At 43.3% G+C, this 19,262-nt stretch overlaps 1 protein-coding gene across 2 annotated transcripts in view; it reads left to right on the top strand.

Annotated features, from left to right (window-relative positions):
- The window catches only part of LOC145878637 (chromobox protein homolog 2-like), a 58,896-nt gene extending 49,174 nt beyond the window's left edge, over positions 1-9,722 (top strand). For both annotated transcript variants that reach the window (XM_082974381.1, XM_082974382.1), the window contains 2 exons: positions 2,368-2,431; positions 9,115-9,722. In XM_082974381.1, coding sequence (XP_082830507.1) covers positions 2,400-2,431; positions 9,115-9,412 — 330 coding nt within the window. In that variant the 5' untranslated portion in view covers positions 2,368-2,399 and the 3' untranslated portion in view covers positions 9,413-9,722. The remainder of the gene's footprint in view (positions 1-2,367; positions 2,432-9,114) is intronic.
- The last annotated feature ends 9,540 nt before the right edge of the window (positions 9,723-19,262 follow it).

The following is a 19,262-nucleotide window of genomic DNA, read 5'->3' as shown; positions in this document are numbered from 1 at the left end:
AATGCCGCAAAATATGACATGTTGTGGTTAAAAAGCTAGAAGCCGAAAACAGATTGGTAGTTCTATGTAAAGAGGGTAATGTGAGACAGCTGTTCATAATGTTCTTTCAAACTAATCTCTCAAACTAATTGGATGATTAGCCTATTTCTCACCACAGTGCCAACCTTTCATGCACCGGTGTGCCTGGGAGTATTATATAATCGAAATAGGCCTAATAACCAACGGTAAAACTGTCCGACACAATTATGATTATATTTTATGATGATTACATTTTAATGTAACAATAAAAACAAGACATATGTAATAGCCTACAACACAAACATGACGCTATGTTGATAGACCTATAATTGGTTTGACGTTAATGTTGCGTCAGTCTTGGTTTTGGAAATATGGAATCCACTTTTCTACTTGAAAAACTACAAAACGTCATCCCATGTTGTAAAAGCATGCTGAGATCAACTCATAAGTAACTCATTGCTGAGAATAGGGGAGAAATGTTGGGGAACTACCTGTTATGTCTTACTCTGAGCTGTGAGTAAATTAGGTCACAGTCATTACTTTAGTGCGATACCTAGGAGTAACTAGGTCACTCTCCTAACTAGGTCACTCTAACTCCATCACTCTCCTTCTTGGTCAAATAGGCCTTACACAGTCTGGAAGTGTGTTGGGTCATTGTCCTGTTGAAAAACAAATGATTGTCCCACTAAGCACAAACCAGATGGGATGGCGTATCGCTACAGAATTCTGTAGTAGCCATGCTAGTTAAGTGTGCCTTGAATTCTGAATAAATCACAGACAGTGTCACCAGCAAAGCAACCCCACACCATCACACCTCCTCCTCCATGCTTCACGGTGGTAACTGCACATGCAGAGATCATCCGTTCACCTACTCTGCTTCTCACAAAGACACGGCAGTTGGAACCAAAAATCTCCAATTTGGACTCATCAGACCAAGGGACGGATTTCCACCGGTCTAATGTCCATTGCTTGTGTTTCTTGGCCCAAGCAAGTCTCTTCTTCTCATTAGTGTCCTTTAGTAGTGGTTTCTTTGCAGCAATTTGACCATGAAGGCCTGATTCACGGAATCTCCTCTGAACAGTTGATCTTGAGATGTGTCTGTTACTTGAACTCTATAAAGCGTTTATTTGGGCTGAAATTTGTGAGGCTGGTAACTCTAATGAACTTATCCTCTGCAGCAAAGGTAACTCTGGGGCTTCCTTTCCTGTGGCGGTCCTCAAGAGAGTCATAATAGCGCTTGATGGTTTTTGTGACTGCACTTGAAGAAACTTTCAAAGTTAATGGACTGTTGTTTCTCTTTGCTTATTTGAGCTGTTTTGGTATTTTACCAAATAGGGCTATCTTCTGTATACCACCCCTACCTTGTCACAACACAACTGATTGGCTCACACTCATTAAGGAGGAAATAAATTCCACAAGGCACATCTGTTAATTGAAATGCATTCCAGGTGACTACCTCATGAAGCTGGTTGAGAGAATGCCATCAGTGTTCAAAGCTGTCATCAAGGCACAGTGTGGCTCCTTTAAAAATATCAAATATCAAATATATTTTGATTTGTTTAACACTTTTTTGGTTACTATATGATTCCATATGTGTTATTTCATAGTTTTGATGTCTTCACTATTATTCTACAATGTAGAAAATAGTAAAAATAAAGAAAAACCCTGGAATGGGTAGGTGTGTCCAAAAACGTTTGACTGGTACTGTATGTAAATAAGATATTTCTGTATTTCATTTTCAATACATTTGCAAACATTTCTAAAAACAAAATGCACTTTGTCATTATGGGGTATTGTGTGTAGATGGGTGACCAAAAATATATATTGAATCCATTTTGAATTCAGGCTGTAACACAACAAAATGTGGAATAAGTCGAGGGGTAAGAATACTTTCTGAAGGCTCTGTATACACCTTCAGGTCATGCTACATCAACTGCTGACTGTGGTCTGAGTAGTATTCTAAATCAGCAAGCCTTGCAGTTAACAGACATTATACTATAGCTATGCTTATATTTGTGCTATTTTGATTGTGTAGGCCTATGCTTGAAAATGTTCTTCAGGTGGGGTCAAGACTTACCTCTGCACCACCCTGTAGCACCCACTTCAACACTAAATCTATCAGAAGTCTCCACTGTCTGTAGTAAAAATTTACAGGAATCATGGACATTGAGATTACAGGGATGTGCAATAATATATTATGTGTAATGTTCATTAAGTGTAATGATGATTAAGTGGATGCGTAATACACTTTTTTTAAGGGGGGGGGGGGTACAATCTAATCTAATCTACTCATACAACACCAAGTTATTGACCTCCTCTGACTTCCCCTCTTTGTTTTGTGCTCTGCAGGTGGCTGAGTCAACCTTTGTCTTAATGAGGAAATGGAGATGATCTATCGTCAATGGTTTTTATGGTAAGTGTTCTTACTCTGTTATTCCTCATGGGCTGTGTATTGTAATCAACTCAGATTCACTACCAGGCCTGGTCTGCAGGTGTCAGTCACACGCCCATCTCCTGCAGCTGTGATCCACTGGGCTGCATACAGCACTAGCAGCAGCTGAAAAATATACAATCAGGTTCTACACTCCCCTTCACATCCTCCCATTCCCTCCCTACTCAACACATGATGCAGCAGAATCTTGAACGCCCGAGATGTGAGTGAGAGAGGAAATAGTAAAATAACAAAAAGACAAAAGGGATCAGTTTTATGGCACACGCATACGCTCGCACGCACACACACACGCACACACACACACACACACACACACTGACACAAACACACGTCCTCGGAATCAGCCGCATTCCAGCCCTCTTCAGTCAGACCACCAGAGCTCTGAGTCACCTAACCATATAAAATCAAATCATATCAAAGTTTATTTGTCACGTACACAGATTGGCAGATGATATCACAGGTGCGAAATGCCTGTGTTTCTAGCTCCAACAGTGCAGTAATACCTAGCAATACAAAAACAATACACACATAATCCAAAAAGTAAAAAATAAAGATATTAAGAAATATCAGAGTGAGAAATGTCAGAGTCCGGAATATAAATATAAATAAATATACAGTACCAGTCAAAAGCTTGGACACATCTACTCATTCAAGGTTTATTTAAAAAAAAAAATATTCAAGGTTTATTTTTTACACATTGGAGAATAAGAGTGAAGACATGAAATGTCACATATGACACATGTGGAATCATGTAGTAACCCAAAAAAGTGTTAAACAAATCAAAATATATTTTATATTTGAGATTCTTCAAAGTAGCCACCCTTTGCCTTGATGAAAGCTTTACACACCCTTCGTATTTCATAGTTTTGATGTCTATATGTACAGTTGAAGTCGGAAGTTTACATACACAAAGGTTGGAATCATTAAAACCCGTTTTTCAACCACTCCATGAATTTCTAGTCAGTTAGGACATTAGGAAATCTACTTTGTGCAGGACATCTAGGTTAGGACATCTACTAGGTTAGGACATCTACTACATACTACTAAGTCATTTTTCCAACAATTGTTTACAGACAGATTATTTCACTTATAATTCACTGTATCACAATTCCAGTGGGTTGACTGTGCCTTTAAACAGCTTGGAAAATTCCAGAAAATTATGTCATGGCTTTAGAAGCTTCTGATAGGCTAATTGACATAATTTGAGTCAATTGGAGGTCTACCTGTGGATGTACTTCAAGGCCTACCTTGAAACTCATTGCCTCTCGGCTTGACATCATGGGAAAACTTTAAAAAATCAGCCAAGACCTCAGAAGAAAAAAAATGGTATATCTCCACAAGTCTGGTTCATTCTTGGGAGCAATTTCCAAATGCCTGAAGGTACCACGTTCATCGGTACAAACAATAGCACGCAAGTATAAACACCATGGGACCACGCAGCCATCATATCACTCAGGAAGGAGACGTGAACTGTATCCTAGAGATGAATGTACTTTGGTGCGAAAAGTACAAATCAATCCCAGAACAACAGCAAAGGACCTTGTGAAGATGCTGGAGGAAACAGGTACAAAAGTATCTATATCCACAGTAAAACAAGTCCTATATCGACATAACCTGAAAGGCCACTCAGCAAGGAAGAAGCCACTACTCCAAAACCGCCATAAAAAAAAGCCAGACTATGGTTTGCAACTGCAGATGGGGACAAAGATCGTACTTTTTGGAGAAATGTCCTTGGTCTGATGAAACAAAAATAGAACTGTTTGGCCATAATGACCATCGCTATGTTTGGAGGAAAAAGGGTGAGGTTTGCAAGCCGAAGAACAATATCCCAACCGTGAAGCACGGGGGTAGCAGCATCATGTTGTGGGGTGCTTTGTTGCAGGAGGGACTGGTGCACTTCACAAAATAGATGGCATCATGAGGCAGGAAAATTATGTGGATATATTGAAGCAACATCTTAAGGCAACATCAGTCAGGAAGTTAAAGCTTGCATTTGGGTCTTCCAAATGGACAATGACCCCAAGTATACTTCCAAAGTTGTGGCAAAATGGCTTAAGAACAACACTGTCAAGGTATTGGAGTGGCCATCACAAAGCCCTGACCTCAATGCCATAGAAAATGTGTGGGCAGAACTGAAAAGCGTGTGCGAGAAAGGAGGCCGACAAACCTGACTCAGTTACACCAGCTCTGTCAGGAGGAATGGGCCAGAATTCAGCCAATTTATTGTTGGAAGCTTGTGGAAGGCTACCCGAAACATTTGACCCAAGTTAAACAATTTAAAGGCAATGCTTCCAAATACTATTTGAGTGTATGTAAACTTCTGACCCACTGGGAATGTGATGAAAGTAATAAAAGCTGAAATAAATAATTCTCTCTACTATTATTCTGACTTGTCACATTCTTAAATAAAGTGGTGATCCTAACTGACCTAAGACTGAATTTTTACTCAGATTAAATGTCAGGAATTGTGAAAAACGGAGTTTAAACATATTTGGCTAAGGTGTATGTAAACTTCCGACTTCAACTGTATATATAATGGTGTGTATAGACAGTCTGAACAGTATATGAATAGAAAAGGTGTGTACAGCTGTAGTTATATAGGATGAGACATGACTACAATACCGGATGAACAAAAAATGGGTAAAACAGTATGTAAACATTATTACTGTGACCAGTGTTCAATGACTCTAGGGCAGCAGTCTCTAAGGTGCAGGGTAGAGTACCGGCTAGTAACAGTGACTAAGGTTCAGAGAATGGTACTGGGCGGAGGCCGGCTAGTGATGACTGATTAACAGTCTGATGGCCTGGAGATAGAAACCGCTTATCAGTCTCTCGGTTCAAGCTTTAATGCACATGTATTGTCTCCGTCTTCCGGGGCTCGGGTGGCTGAGGTCCTTAAATATCCATAAAGGCCACACTCCAGCAAAGGAAGTGTGTGTGTGTGTGTGTGTGTGTGTGTGTGTGTGTGTGTGTGTGTGTGTGTGTGTGTGTGTGTGTGTGTGTGTGTGTGTGTGTGTGTGTGTGTGTGTGTGTGTGTGTGTGTGGTGTGTGTGTGTGTGTGTGTGCGCGCGCCAAAGATGATGGACCACAGCACCACCCAGTGACACATACCTTCTGAAGAATGAACAGAGCCTCAAATTTAGATATGGAAAGAATGTGTCTCAAAATGATGCACATGACTGTTGGCTGAGAGGGTTTGAGAAAGTGAAGATGTAGTGAGAAAGATCATGACTCAACCGTATAATAGTACCGCTCTCCTCCTCCTCCTCCCCTTCCCCCTCCTCCTCTTCCTGGCTATGTCAGACCTAGATTAATGTTAGTGATGATCCTATTACTTTGTGATTAGTCTATCTGGGACTGGGAGGATCTGAGCCAGAGCAGAGCCACGGATGGGCATGTCCTGCCCTGTTGCCTGGAGCTCTCTTACCCTGGCAGCCCAGAGTGCCCTCCACTCCCTGGCCGCAAACAAAGGGGCACAGCCCCACCTCACCTACCAACCTTCCCTCCCGCACACCGACCCGCCCGCCCTAACCAGGGGGGACAGCAACAGCCAATAGCACCTCTCAGCCAGCCAGTGTTCGAATGGTTTGAGACAGGCATTCAGCCAATCAGACTGCACTGCAGCAAAGATCGCTGCAGCACTAACAAACAGAGAGAGAGAGCAAGAGGGAAAGAGGGAGAGAGAGAATGATAGAAAGATACGTTTTTTCTCTATCAGACACAGACAGAGGAATTTAGAAAAAAGTTCAGGGAGAGGGAGAAACTCAGGTAGAATCTGTCGATTAAATTATTAGGATGACTGACTGCATTGTTTGAATCTATTTAAGGTACAACAGGTACAACGTAAACAATTGTCCATAAACAGCTCACAGGAAAAATTGACCTGTACTGAAGCTGAATGACATTCATGTAAAATTCATATACTGTATTCCCTAAAGGTTTTCTACAACGCCATCTGATATATCAATACACACAGAGAAAACTAAATTGTGATTGTTACAGTGATTTAATTCCAGACAGACTTTATTGAGAGTCTGGACACAGGCTGATTAAACGTCCTCACCTCCTTTTCATTCCAGCCTTGACCGTTGCCCGATTTAACATACACTTTTCACCAGGGACCCAACTTTCACTGGGGACGGGGACAGGAGGGTGGACATGTCCCACCCACATTCCGAAATTGCATTTTTGTACCCCCCCCCCAGTTTTATAATTGGAATATGATACAAAATGAGGCAATGGTGTGCTTTAGGAGCACGTGGACGCCTCCGAGTGGTCGGGTAGGCTGTTTGTAGTATTTATCCGACTGAATAAAAAACGAACAAAAATAAAATAATGTCCCCTCCAAACCAAAGTTGCGCCCCTGCTTTTCACAGGGCACCCCTGTTTAATATCGACCTATAACAATGCACCTTGATCCATCCACATCCTGGAGGGAACACATTATTTTCACTTTAAGGCCTTCCCACACTGTAGGTCGGATTCAGTCTTTTACGACTACTACGTCACATACTGTAAGATGTTACCAAACTAAAATCTTGATATCAACTGGCCAGATTTTACGATTTGCTTCAGTTCTGTCATCACATTCTGCAATTAGCTTGCGAGGATACATCAGCCAACTGCAGTGGTGTATTTGTATGTGCCAGCACCAGCAGTGCAATTCTCCTTCTATGCTAATGCACGCTTGAAGTGAGCTCGGAAAAAGTTAAAATATTCATTTTAGAAATAGTTTTCACATACAAACTTGTGTCCGAACTCAGAATCAAATATGCTTCCCAAAAAGTAAGATGGTCGCTGTGGTATAACGTGTATTTTGACTAGTGATTTGTGGGCTTGTGGGCTTGCTTTATTGTATTGTATTTGCCTATTTTGAGTAAATTAGGTTCATTTACTCATATCTGCTGCCTGACTCCTCTACACAAGCTACACATAGACCTCATTACAGAATTACACACCTGAAATGGAGTCAGCAGGAGCAGACGGCCCCCCTTTCTCGGTTGAAGAGTGCGTTCAGCAGCACGCGACCTTGTTACAACATCTGGGCACCACCATGGATTGCGTGCTGCAGACAATGGATAGATGCACTATTGTAAAGTGGTTGTTCCACTGGATATTATAAGGTGAATGCACCAATTTGTAAGTCGCTCTGGATAAGAGCGTCTGCTAAATGACTTAAATGTAAATGTAAATGAGAAGGAGGTTTTCCAACACCTCCACCAGCCCCACCACAGCAGGCTCCACGGTCCACCCCTCTACCTGGCGACCGTCCACCCGGCTCCTTCGGGACGTGAGAGCGTGTCCGCCCTCATCTCCTGCCTCTCAGGCAAAGCCCTGGAGTGGGCCAACGCTGTATGGAGTGAGGGAGACGCGGCGCTGGATCATTGCGCAGAGTTCACCCGCCGCTTTCGGGCAGTGTTCGGCCACCCGCCTGAGGGTCGAGCAGCGGGTGAATGTCTGTTCAACCTGAGGCAGGGAATGAGGAGCGCACAGGATTTCGCTTTGGACTTCTGGACCCTGGCCGCCAGCGCGGGATGGAACGACAGGGCCCTGATTGATCACTACCGGTGCAGTCTGCGCAAGGACGTCCGTTGGGAGTTGGCCTGCCGAGACACCACCCTCACGTTGAACCAGCTGGTGGACCTGTCCATCCGGCTGGACAACCTGCTGGCCACCCGCGGACGCCTTAGTGGGAAGTACGGGTGGTCCACCTTGGCCAAGGACGTGAGGGTTTATGTTTCCTCCTGCTCAGTGTGTGCCCATTGCAAGGCTCCCAGGCACCTGCCCAGAGGGAAGTTACAACCCCTACCCGTTCCACAACGGCCGTGGTCGCACCTGTCGGTGGACTTCCTGATGGATCTTCCTCCCTCACAGGGCAACACTACGATCCTGATCGTTGTGGATCAGTTTTCTAAATCCTGCCGTCTCCTCCCTTTGCCCGGTCTCCCTACGGCCCTACAGACTGCGGATACCCTGTTCAATCACGTTTTCTGGCACTACGGGATGCCTGAGGACATGATCGGCGTCTCTGATCGGGGTCCCCAGTTCACGTCCAGGGTCTGGAGAGCGTTCATGGAATGTCTGGGGGTCTCGGTCAGCCTCACCTCATCTTTTCACCCGGAGAGTAAAGGGCAGGCGGAGAGAGTAAACCAGGATGTGGGTAGGTTTCTGCGGTCATATTGCAAGGACCAGCCGGGGGAGTGGGCGGCGTTCATCCCCTGGGCAGAGATGGCCCAAATCTCACTCCACCACTCCTCCACTAACCTCTCTCCCTTCCAGTGCGTACTGGGGTATCAGCCGGTTTTGGCACCTTGCCATCAGAGCCAGATCGAAGCTCCTGCGGTGGACGAATGGTTTAAGCACTCGGAGGAGACCTGGGACACCACCCATGTGCACCTGCAACGGGCCGTGAGGCGGCAGAAGGCGAGCGCCAACCGCCACCGGAGTAAGGCCCTCGGTGTTCGCACCGGGGGACCGGGTCTGGCTCTCGACCGGAAACCTGCCCCTCCGCCTGCCCTGCCGGAAGCTGGGTCTGCGGTTTGTGGGGCCATTCAAAGTCCTGAGGAGACTGAACGAGGTATGGTACAGGTTACAGCTTCCCCAGATTACCGTATTAATCTCTCGTTCCATGTGTCTCTCCTCAGGCCGGTGGTGGCTGGTCTACTCCAGGAGTCTGAGGTGCGGGAGGTTCCTCCGCCCCCTCTGGACATCGAGGGGGCCCCGGCGTATGCTGTTCGAGCCATCCTGGACTCGAGGCGTCGGGCGAGGGGCCTTCAGTACCTCGTGGAGTGGGAGGGGTACGGGCCGGAGGAGAGATGCTGGGTGCCGGTGGAGGACATTTTATACCCTTCGTTGCTGTGGGATTTCCAGCGTCTCCATCCGGATCACCCTGCGCCTCGTCCTCCAGGTCGTCCCCGAGGTCGGTGTCGGCATGCTGCTTGAGCCGCGCGTCAAAGGGGGGGTACTGTCACGACTTCCGCCAAAGTCGGTCCCTCTCCTTGTTCGTGCGGCGTTCGACGATCGACGTCACCGGCTTCCTAGCCATTGCCGATCCACTTTTCATTTTCCATTTGTTTTGTCTTTGTCTTACACACCTGGTTTCAATCCCCCAATTACTTGTTCATTATTTAACCCTCTGTTCCGCCATGTTTGTTTGTCAGTAATTGTTTGTATGTTATATGGTCCGTGATGTGGGCTTGCTTTATTGTATTGTATTTGCCTATTTTGAGTAAATTACGTTTATTTACTCATATCTGCTGTCCTGCGCCTGACTCCTCTACAGAAGCTACACACAGACCTCATTACATTTACTTTCATTAATCTGATGACTGTTATGTATTTAATCAATGGACTATGTTTAATTGTTACCCAATTAAATTAATCATGAAACAATTAACTCATTAGGATTTGGGGCAACACGGAAGAGGTTGTTTAAACAGTTACCATCTCCCGAATTAAACTCTACATGGTATATATATTTTACATCAATAAACAGTCATCTTATTATTCATTACCTCATATCATATCATCATTCTGAACAGTCGTAACCTCCTTGGATCTGCAAAAACCCCAGCCTTAGTTATGATTCAGTACTTAATTATTTATTTACTAGCTAACTAAATGAGAAAACAGGATAACATACACACTTAATATATGAGAAAACAGTCCCTAGCGAATTTGCAAAATATGGCAGCTTGTTATTCAGAAAATGAAGAGGGGTGGGGGAGAGAGTGAGAAAAAGGGACACTCATCGTTGATACATTTTAGAACTATTCTCACATTTATCATATACTTTGCACACGAACCGCCGCCTTTTTGAAGTAAGAATTCATGAATGTATTTACGTGTGAGTGCTGTTCACTGTTTATCTCTGTCAGAACCAGCCCTCCTCAGGAAGGTTGTTGGCCTTTCAGCGGCATGCTTGCATGGCACTGATTGACCGAAAGGCATCTCCCCTTTCCCGTCTTCTACTATTGTTCACTCTGGAAGATAGCTAGCCAGCCGTGTCGATAGTTTCCATTGGTGATGAGCGTAGTAGGATACGGGGATTTGAGAAGAGTTGTACAGTAGGATGATTTGAAAGTTCGCTTTTCTAGATATTTGACTTAAATCAGCTAATCAGCTGTACCAGTGATTGTCCGAGAGTGGAGTTTTCTCCTCTCTCCACCTCGTGTTGACAGTGAGAGTTTTAACCACTTTACACGCACAGCTGCAGCCTGACAATGTTCTGGTCTAGTCTGGGAGGTAAGTTGATTTCCTTCACCTCGTGTTGCGGTTCAAAGTTCCAACCATTTCAAACCTGTAGCTATCGCTTCACGTTTCCTGGTCTGAAGATTGATTTCTCTCCCAAGCCTTTATGCACTCTTGTCAAAAGGGGCCGGTTCCGTCAGGCTGACATGCTCTCTGACCTCACTCGGTGTGTGGCTACTTACTGTACAAAGTTATGTAAAAGTATTAGCTCTTATGCCTCCTAAAATCACATTCCTTTCTATACTTTCATAATATTTTTATATTTCACACACAACGTTACGGATGGAGACCTCATACCTGTAGTGTAAATACTTTTCAAGTTACAGTATTTCCTCCATAACCTTTTTAATGACATCCCAAAATAAAACCCAATATGACATTAGTTTTCTATAGATCATCTCCGACTGTTCCCCACATTCTTATGTTAGAAATATTGTTCCACTTTTGAACTGTTAGAGATTTGGCGGGAAGACTGTCTGTTAACTTCTTGGGGCTATGTGGGACGCTAGCGTGCCACCCGTGGTGCACCCTATCAACAGCAGGTGCATTTCAAGAGCGGCAAATTTGAAACCAAATAAATGTCAAAATTCACATTTTTCAAACATACAACTATCTTACACCCTTTGAAAGATAAACATCTCCTTAATCTAACCACGTTGTCCGATTTCAAAAAGGTTTTACGGCGAAAGCATAAAGTTAGATTATGTTAGGAGAGTACATTGACAATAGCTGTGTGTAATGTTTTGTCAATTCAAAGACAGGCGTCACCAAAACCATAAAACCAGCTAAAATGATGCACTAACCTTTTACAATCTCCATCAGATGACACTCCTAGGACATTATGTTAGACAATGCATGCATTTTTAGTTCTATCAAGTTCATATTTATATCCAAAAACAGCGTTTTACTATGGCATTGATGTTGAGGAAATCGTTTCCCTCCAATAACCGGCAGTCAAGTCAGCACCACAAATTAAATAATTAAAATTAGAAAACATTGGTAAAATATTATATTGTCATTTAAAGAATTATAGATTTACATCTCTTGAACGCAAACAACTTGCCAGATTTAAAAATAACCTTACTGGGAAATCACACTTTGCAATAATCTGAGCACTGCGCCCAGAAAAATATGCTTTGCTATACAGACAAACGGCCATGTTGGAGAGATCTAAAATCGAAAATACTATGTAAATAATCCATTACCTTTGATTCTCTTCATCAGATGTCACTTCCAGGAATCCCAGGTCCATAACGAATGTAGTTTTGTTCAAAAATGCTCATCATTTATATCCAAAAAGCTCCGTGTTGTTAGCACATGATCTAAGCCAGCCGGATTTCTCGTCATGAACGAGGGGAAAAAATATATTTACGTTCGTTCAAACATGTCAAACGTTGTATAGCATAAATCATTAGTGCCTTTTTTAACCAGAACATGAATAATATTCAAGGTGGACGAATGCATTCTCTTTTATAACGTATTGGAACGAGGGTACCCAACATGAACTCACGCGCCAGAGTCTAATCGGCCATCACCGTTCCAAAGCTCTTGTTCGGTCAGATCTCACAGTAAAAGACTCAAAACACTTTGTAAAGGCTGGTGACATCTAGTGGAAGCAATAGGAAGTGCCAAAACATTAATCAACCCCTGTGTGTTTCAATGGCATAGGCTTAAAGGTAGTTCAACACATCAGGTATCCACTTCCTGTCAGAAAATGTCTCAGGGTTTTGCCTGCCAAATGAGTTCTGTTATACTCACAGACACCATTCAAACAGTTTTAGAAACTTTAGGGTGTTTTCTATCCATATATAATACGTATATGCATATTCTAGTTACTGGGTAGGATTAGTAACCAGATTAAATCGGGTACGTTTTTTTATCCAGCCGTGAAAATACTGCCCCCTAGCCCCAACAGGTTATTAACAAAGATATTCCTTTTGTTCATACTGAAGGAGGAGAAAGAGCCCCCTTCTGTAATTTACAACAGGGTGTGAACTGTCTAACATCCAGTAGCTTCCTCCCCCCCTCTGTGGGTGAGAGAGGGCCTGGTTACTGTCATCCCCCGCCAAGCTGATCTGACCCATTCTGATCCACACAGGACAGTCATTACAGCTCATTGACAGAGGTGGCCTAGCATTGGTTCACAACCACAATGCACCAAGGATGTGTTACTAATACTACCATACCGCTACCCAGAGAATGTGGACCACCACTCTCTGACCCCTACTCACTCCACAGTAGCTGACATTTTTCTCAATACATTGCATTTAAGTTTTTCTTGTTTATCTCATGTCTGTTGCTCTCTCACTCTCTATCTCATCTTTATTCCCCCATATTATCTTCTCTCTCCCTTCCCATTCTTTCAACCCCTCCACCCTTTCAACACTCTCCCCCTCACCCTCTGTCTCTCTCTCCCTTCTCCCCCCTCCATTGTCTCTCCCTTCTTTCCCTACGTCCACCTAACATCTTTCTCTCTCCTTCTCCCCATCCCTCCTTCACCCTCTCCTTCTCTCTCTTCCTCTCTCTCTCTCCCCCTTTCTCACTCTCCCCTTCTCTCTTCCTCCTCCCCCTCCATTCTCTCTCCCTCCTTCTTTCCCTGCCTCCCCTTCTTTTCATCTCACTCTCTCCCTCTCCCTCCTTTCTCTCCATCTTATCTCCCTCCTCTGTCTGTTGACTCTCTCACCCCTCCCTCCTCTCTCTCCCCCTCCCTCTCTCTTTCGCCTTACCTCACTCTCCCTTCTCTCTCCCTCATCCCCCTCCATTCTCTCTTCCTCCTTCTTTCCATCCCTCCCTCCCCTTCCTTTCATCTCTCTCTCCCTCTCCCCTTTCTCCCCCTCCCTCACTCCCCCCCTTTTTTCCTCTCTCCTCCCCCTCCATTCTTCTTTCCCTCTCTCCTCCTCCTCCTCTCATCTCTCTCTCTCTGCCTCCTCTCTCAGGCAGGCAGGCAGGCAGGCAGGCAGGCAGGCAGGCAGGCAGGCAGGCAGGCAGGCAGGCAGACAGACAGACAGACAGACAGACAGACAGACAGACAGACAGACAGACAGACAGACAGACAGACAGACAGACAGACAGACAGACACAATTTCAAGTCAATATCTTCAGAATTCATTCAAGAATTCATAACAAGGCTCTTAGTTTCTAGAACTGCAAGACCACTGTGTCCAATGGAGGTCAAAAAGGATTTTGGATCAATTGACTTCAAATTTCATATGCTGGATCCCCTGATCACAAAGATGCAAAATTAACCTGTTAGGGCTAGGGGGCAGTATTTACACCGCCGGATAAAAAACGTACCCGATTTAATCTGGTTACCACTCCTACCCAGTAACTAGAATATGCATATACGTATTACATATGGATAGAAAACACCCTAAAGTTTCTAAAACTGTTTGAATGGTGTCTGTGAGTATAACAGAACTCATTTGGCAGGTAAAAAACTGAGAAGGTTTCATGCAGGAAGTGGCCTGTCTGACAAGGTGTCGTTCTTCTTGTCTCTGTTTATTGAAGAGTGAGGATCTTAGCTGTCCCGTGACACTTCCTACGGCTGCCATAGGGTCTCAGAAGGCGGTAAAAAGCTGAATCGTGGCTTTGCAGGCTCTGGCTGAAAAAAAGTAGCGCGTTTGGGTAGTGGCTGGTTACAGTACTGTGAGACTCAGGCTCGTGCCCGCGTCGACCGAAAGCTTTGTTTACTTTCCTCTGTTTAGCTAAATGGACATTCCCGGTCGGAATATTATCGCTTTTTTACGAGAAAAATGGCATAAAAATGGATTTTAAACAGCGGTTGACATGCTTCGAAGTACGGTAATGGAATATTTAGATTTTTTTTGTCACGAATTGCGCCATGCGCGCGACCCTGATTTACCATTTCAGATTGTGTCTGGGACGCACGAACAAAACGCCGCTATTCGGATATAACGATGGATTATTTTGGACCAAACCAACATTTGTTATTGAAGTAGCAGTCCTGGGAGTGCATTCTGACGAAGACAACAAAAGGTAATCAAACTTTTATAATAGTAAACCTGATATTGGTGAGTGCTAAACTTGCCGGGTGTCTAAATAGCTAGCCCGTGATGCCTGGGCTATGTACTTAGAATATTGCAAAATGTGCTTTCACCAAAAAGCTATTTTAAAATCGGACATATCGAGTGCATAGAGGAGTTCTGTATCTATAATTCTTAAAATAATTGTTATGCTTTTTGTGAACGTTTATCGTGAGTAATTTAGTAAATTCACCGGAGGTTTGCGGGGGGTATGCTAGTTCTGAACGTCACATGCTAATGTAAAAAGCTGTTTTTTGATATAAATATGAAATTGATTGAACAAAACATGCATGTATTGTATAACATAATGTCCTAGGGTTGTCATCTGATGAAGATCATCAAAGGTTAGTGCTGCATTTAGCTGTCTTCTGGGTTTTTGTGACATTATATGCTAGCTTGAAAAATGGGTGTCTGATTATTTCTGGCTTGGTACTCTGCTGACATAATCTAATGTTTTGCTTTCGTTGTAAAGCCTTTTTGAAATCGGACAGTGTGGTTAGATTAACGAGAGTCTTGTCTTTAAATAGCTGTAAAATAGTCATATGTTTGAGAAATTGAAGTAATAGAATTTCAAAGGTTTTGAAAATCGCGCCACAGGATTCAACTGGCTGTTAGAGAGGTTAAACAATTTGAACACTTCAAAACTGCCCCCTTTTCCCCAATTAAATCACATAAATTCAAGGTACAGCCTCCTGGGAACACTCTTTAACGATGCCCCGAGTTTCAAGTCTTTACGTTAAGAATTGACCGTTCTACAGATGGAGGACTGTTTTGGGGATTAAGGAAGACACTTCCTGTTGCGACAAGGCATCCCTATAAGGTCATGATTGGTTGTGTGCTAGGACAGTTAGCTAGCTCAATCACAATCAATGGGGTCGTCATAGTTATGTGAGGGCTGTAGGTAATGCTTTTCTATAGATGAAAAGCCCTATTATCTGTGGGATCAAGTTTTCACAGTGAAGAACTCATTTCACATGGTCTGGAACAATTTTCCTTTTTTACATTTAGCTCAACATTGAATTACTTCAACAATCAGTGAGGATAGAATAGCTTGGATAGACGCGTGTAGGGTGTGAGATGCGACTGAAATTTTGGAGATGGGGAGAGAGTGAGAGAGGGTGGAGAAGAAGGCTTGGCTTGAAGCACTGGGCATCTTGTTGTTATGACACGCATTATCTGAATTAGGCCAACAGAATTACACCTGCGGAGGAGCGGCTTCTATGAAGGAACATTTCATATCTTTGAACTTCAGAGAGTTGGCTTAACATTGGACCAGCTAGCTAACAACCTTGTGTGTGCAGAGCGGCACCAGAACTACATTTGTAGTAAATAAATCCAATGTGAAACGTGATTACTATAGTATCCTTAACTAGCATTGAAAAGATGAATCCATTCTTCTCTAATAAAACATCTCATTCCCTAATTTCTGAATAACACTTGGAATGTCAGTAGGCTACTAGACTGTGCTTTGGAGGGGGAGAGGCAGGTTGATTCACACACACACACACACACACACACACACACACACACACACACACACACACACACACACACACACACACACCACACACACACACATACATTGGCAAAGATTTTCAGCTGACAAGCAGGCAGACACTGGAAAAAGTTTCTGAGTGAGAGTGAGGGCTTTGCATAGAAGCTTTTATAGGACAAAAAAAAAATGACAGAATGTAAAATAATGTCATTAACCGGTTCCCATGCTTTTAAATTTAAGGTTTTGAAAATCACATTTGTTCCCAGTTTTGTTTCTGTTCCTCAAACAGAAATAGACGGTAGCTATTAACGTGGCCAATTCTGTCCTCCCAGGATTATATTTCAAGTAGGAGAGCAGCCTACTCAAGAAATGACTAATGTTGGTAGCCATCTAGATGTCACCATGATGCAGTCTACACAGTGTCCTCCTTAGCTTACACAACCCTGTGTGATTCGGGTCACTCGGCTCTCAGCTGCGTGACATACGTCTGTGTCCATATAGCCTCTCCCCGCTAACCATTTGTTTAACCTCTCTAGGGTATGTGGGACGAAATCGTCCCACCTACTCAACAGCCAGTGGAATCCCGTGGCGCATTATTCAAATACCTTAGAAATGCTATTACTTCAATTTCTCAAACATATGACTATTTTACACCATTTTAAAGACAAGACTCTCGTTAACCTCTCTGGGCTAGGCGGGACGAATTCGTCCCACCTACGCAACAGCCAGTTGAATCCCGTGGCGCGATTTTCAAATACCTTAGAAATGCTATTACTTCAATTTCTCAAACATATGACTATTTTACAGCATTTTAACCTCTTATGGCTAGGGGACAGTATTTTCACGGCTGGATAAAAAATGTACCCGATTTAATCTGGTTACTAATCCTACCCAGTAACTAGAATATGCATATACTTATTATATATGGATAGAAAACACCCTAAAGTTTCTAAAACTGTTTGAATGGTGTCTGTGAGTATAACAGAACTCAAAAGGCAGGTCAAATCCTGAGAGATTCCTTTACAGGAAGTGGCCTGTCTGACCATTTCCGGAACTTCTTTGCCATCTCTATCTTTTACTAAGGATCTCTGCTCTAACGTGACACTTCCTACGTCGTCCATAGGCGCTCAGAGCCCGGGAAAAACCTGAATGTCGTCATCCCAGCCCCAGGCTGAAACACATTATCGCCTTTCTCAAGTGGCCGATCAAGGGACTGTGGGCTTAGGCGCGTGACCTGGCCGCCCCCGTCTTTGTGATTTTTTCCTCTGTTTGCCGAAAAGGAGATTCCCGGTCGGAATATTATCGCTTTTCTACGAGAAAAATGGCATAAAAATTGATTTTAAACAGCGGTTGACATGCTTCGAAATACGGTAATGGAATATTTAGAATTTTTTTGTCACGAATTGCGCCATGCGCGTGACCCTTCTTTACCATTTCGGATAGTCGGCCACACTGTCCGATTTCAAAAAGGCTTTACAACGAAAGCAAAACATTAGATTATGTCAGCAGAGTACCCAGCCAGAAATAATCAGACACCCATTTTTCAAGCTAGCATATAATGTCACAAAAACCCAGAAGACAGCTAAATGCAGCACTAACCTTTGATGATCTTCATCAGATGACACACCTAGGACATTATGTTATACAATACATGCATGTTTTGTTCAATCAAGTTCATATTTATATCCAAAACCAGCTTTTTACATTAGCATGTGACGTTCAGAACTAGCATACCCCCGCAAACCTCCGGTGAATTTACTAAATTACTCACGATAAACGTTCACAAAAAACATAACAATTATTTTAAGGATTATAGATACAGAACTCCTTTGTGCAATCGAGGTGTCCGATTTTAAAATAGCTTTTCGGTGAAAGCACATTTTGCAATATTCTCAGTAGATAGCCCAGCCATCACGGCTAGCTATTTAGTCACCCACCAAGTTTAGCCCTGACCAAAGTCAGATTTACTATTACAAAAGTTTGATTACCTTTGATGTTCTTCGTCAGAATGCACTCCCAGGACTGCTACTTCAATAACAAATGTTGGTTTGGTCCAAAATAATCCATCGTTATATCCAAATAGCGGCGTTTTGTTCGTGCGTTCAAGACACTATCCGGGGTGTAAATAAGGGTCACGAGCATGGCGCAATTCGTGACAAAAAAATTCTAAATATTCCATTACCGTACTTCGAAGCATGTCAACCGCTGTTTAAAATCAATTTTTATGCAATTTTTCTCGTAAAAAAAGCGATAATATTCCGACCGGGAATCTGCGTTTAGGTAAACAGAAGAAAGAAAACAAAGCATTCGGTCGACGCGGGCACGCGCCTGAGTCTCACAGTACTGTAACCAGCCACTACCCAAACGCGCTACTTTTTTCAGCCAGAGCCTGCAAAGCCACGATTCAGCTTTTTGCCGCCTTCTGAGAGCCTATGGGAGCCGTAGGAAGTGTCACGTTATAGCAGAGATCCTCAGTCTTCAATAAACAGAGGCAAGAAGAACGACACCTTGTCAGACAGGCCACTTCCTGCATGAAATCTTCTCAGGTTTTTGCCTGCCATATGAGTTCTGTTATACTCACAGACACCATTCAAACAGTTTTAGAAACTTTAGGGTGTTTTCTATCCAAAGCCAATAATTATATGCATATTCTAGTTACTGGGCAGGAGTAGTAACCAGATTAAATCGGGTACGTTTTTTATCCAGCCGTGTCAATACTGCCCCCTAGCCCCAACAGGTTAAAATGGTGTAAAATAGTAATATGTTTGAAAAATGTAAGTTTTCGGATTTTCGAGGACTTTGTATTTCGCGCCACGTCCATCATTGGATATTGGAGCAGGTGTTCCACTAGCGGAACGTCTAGATGTAAGAGGTTAAACAAATCAAAATACATTTTATATTTGAGATTCTTCAAAAAGCCACCCTTTACCTTGATGTCTGCTTTGCACACTTGGATTCTCTCAACCAGCTTCACCTGGAATGCTTTTCAACAGTCTTGAAGGAG

The sequence above is a fragment of the Salmo salar genome, chromosome 04 (assembly GCF_965601325.2).
Source record: "Salmo salar chromosome 04, fSalSal1, whole genome shotgun sequence".
Lineage (NCBI taxonomy): Eukaryota > Metazoa > Chordata > Actinopteri > Salmoniformes > Salmonidae > Salmo > Salmo salar.
Note: the sequence above shows the minus strand (reverse complement) of the source record. Positions and strands in the feature narration are given on the sequence as shown.